Below are 2,645 nucleotides of genomic sequence, written 5' to 3'. Positions count from 1 at the left end.
CCACCACCGCCACCAGTATACGGCACGGGATTTGCATCACCTTTGAATTAATTAAAAACTGTTGTTTTAGTGTGTTGTAAAATCATTAGGTATTACTTAATCCAAACAATCTTAATTACTGTACCCAAATAACCTATTTTTTAATGTTACCGGTATCTTGTACTTCTCCACTGTCGTCACCATCACCATCCCCACCACCGCCACCTGTATACGGCAGGGTGTTTGCTCTACCTTTAAATTAATTAGGAAATGGTTTCCTATGTTTTTTTAAGTCTGTATATTAAGTATTAATTCATAGACAATCATATTGTAACCGAAACCTATTTAATACCTAATAACAACTATATTTATAGTGCAATCACAAGTAATAGCTCCGCCAATGTATTTACTGCTGTTTGTCTGTTTCTTTTTCTTTTCTTTTTTTTTTTTGGTTTATTAGCAGAATTTTGCAAAAAGCTAACGAATGATCATCATAAAATTTAGTGGATTTGAAACATGTGGGTAAGAAAAATTTTATTAAATTTGTGGTGAAAAGATCAAAGTTCAAAGGTTAAAGTCACTGAAAGTTTTACAGCCAGGCTCCTGAGGAAAAAATTGGCACGTTGTGCAACTGATTTTTCTAAGACACAAAAAAATTAATAATAAATAATAGGCCTATGAGACACAGATTTTTTTAATATTTTGAAAAAAAAACCTGACGAATGAGATCATTGTATAAATTAACGGAGTATTACATGGTTGTCTAAATATGAAAAGGTCAAAGGTAATATCCAAGGAAAGTCAAATTTTTGGTTGACTATAATACCTGATATTACAGGGTAGAAGTATGCATATTGTAGGAGTTATCAATAACTTGAAGTACCATTATATTTACCTGCCCTGTAAGTGTTACCGGTAGCTTGTACTTCTCCGCTGTCATCACTATCTCCACCACCACCACCTGTATACGGCACGGGATTTGCATCACCTTTGAATTAATTAAAAACTGTTGTTTTAGTATGTTGTAAAATCATTAAGTATTACTTAATCCAAACAATTTTAATTACTGTACCCAAATAACCTATTTCATAATGGAAATGTACCGTAATTTGCTCACTGAACTGTTCATTGCACACCTTAACACAGTAAATTAGTCAAAATCGGACACGTTTTTCTCACAAAATCGGCTATTATAGGCCTAATTTGAACGGTTTTCTTTTGCAATCTGGGGCAAATGGGTTATAAAACTATTTTTTATGCTTTATAATCATCTAAATAATTTGACTCAATGCAAAATTGAGTGATCATTTTGTTTTCAACGTTGACAATACCTTATGATTTTCTAATAATCATCTAAAAATCAGTGGATACAGACATGGTGGTCTGAATATGAAAAGTCAAAGAGCAGAGCTACAGATAGTTAAACATTTTGTTGACTATATTATCTAGTATACAGGCACAGGGTGGAGGTATGCATGTTCTAGGAATTATCATTAACTTGAAGTACCATTATATTTACCTTGCCTGTAAATGTTACCGGTATCTTGTACTTCTCCACTTTCGTCACCATCACCATCCCCACCACCGCCACCTGTATACGGCAGGGGGTTTGCACCATCTTTGAATTAATTAGGAAATGGTGTCCTAGTAGTTTTTTGTTAAGTCTGTATTACTTCATAGTAATACTGTTCATAGCAATACTTAATATTGTAACCGACACCTATTTGATTACTAATAACACATTATTTATAAACTTATGCTTTAACAAGTTTCAATAAGACCATTTCTATTTACCAGGCCTCTCAATGTTGCCAGTAGTTTTCACTTCTCCACTATCACCATTAGCATCACCCACGCCATCAGTATGCCGCTCAGGATTTGTAACACCTTTGTATGAATAAATAAACAAATATATATAATATAAGATATGTATGTATATTTATGATAGTCATTTTTTAAATTATAATATTTACTCACTTTTTTTACTTAGTTCCAGAGTTCATGTTTAGATATCTTTGACAAATCGTTGTTGCAGAATAAAATGAATAATAATATAAATTGAATTTCTACTTTGCTATAATTACACATTCATTTTGATTTGCTAGCATTTCATTTCATTTATTTATTCCGGTAAACATTTACAACAAATAGTAACGAATAAGTAATACAGTACAGAAAAGAAGTCAAATTAATACCCGGGGGAAAACAATAGTGAACTTAATCACTTTCGAGGGCATCCCAGCATTAATTGACAAAAATTTAATATACATTTAACAAGCATAACATTCTTTATTAATTAAATTTTTTTAAAAGGGGGCACATGCATGAATGAGAATCAGCGATCACCAGGAAGACAATGCCTACCACGATCAAGCAGACACCACTGTCCGATGACAACCACTGAAATCAAACACACAGCACCCCCGGGGCACATATAGGAACTCCATGATCCATCAGAATTAGGGATTAATTGTATGTATAAGCAAATGATATATGCAAAGTTTAATTGGACACCTTGATCAGCATTATTTCCGTCAGAGCCATCTGTATTGATACCACCTAATAACTGGGAAATTATTGATCCAATATCTGCACCACCATCGTCATCATCTAAAAAAAAAATATCGATACAGTACTATATCAAGAATTAAGTAGGGTAGGTTAGA

General features: G+C 32.9%; 1 protein-coding gene across 1 annotated transcript; it reads right to left on the bottom strand.

Annotated features, from left to right (window-relative positions):
• Positions 1–150: 150 nt before the first annotated feature.
• Positions 151–2,589, bottom strand: LOC117113373 (protein qua-1-like; the record flags this gene model as incomplete). Its single annotated transcript, XM_033256678.1, has 5 exons — positions 151–231; positions 875–967; positions 1,499–1,597; positions 1,774–1,866; positions 2,494–2,589. Coding segments are annotated over 5 exons (462 nt in total), but the record flags the coding sequence as incomplete, so codon positions are not given.
• Between the last annotated feature and the right edge of the window lie 56 nt (positions 2,590–2,645).

Source organism: Anneissia japonica, unplaced genomic scaffold, assembly GCF_011630105.1.
Source record: "Anneissia japonica isolate Jap-2015-1 unplaced genomic scaffold, ASM1163010v1 scaffold50756_len2645_cov115, whole genome shotgun sequence".
Taxonomy (NCBI): Eukaryota; Metazoa; Echinodermata; class Crinoidea; order Comatulida; family Comatulidae; genus Anneissia; species Anneissia japonica.
The sequence above is the reverse complement of the archived record's forward strand: the minus strand, read 5'-3'. Positions and strand labels throughout refer to the sequence as shown.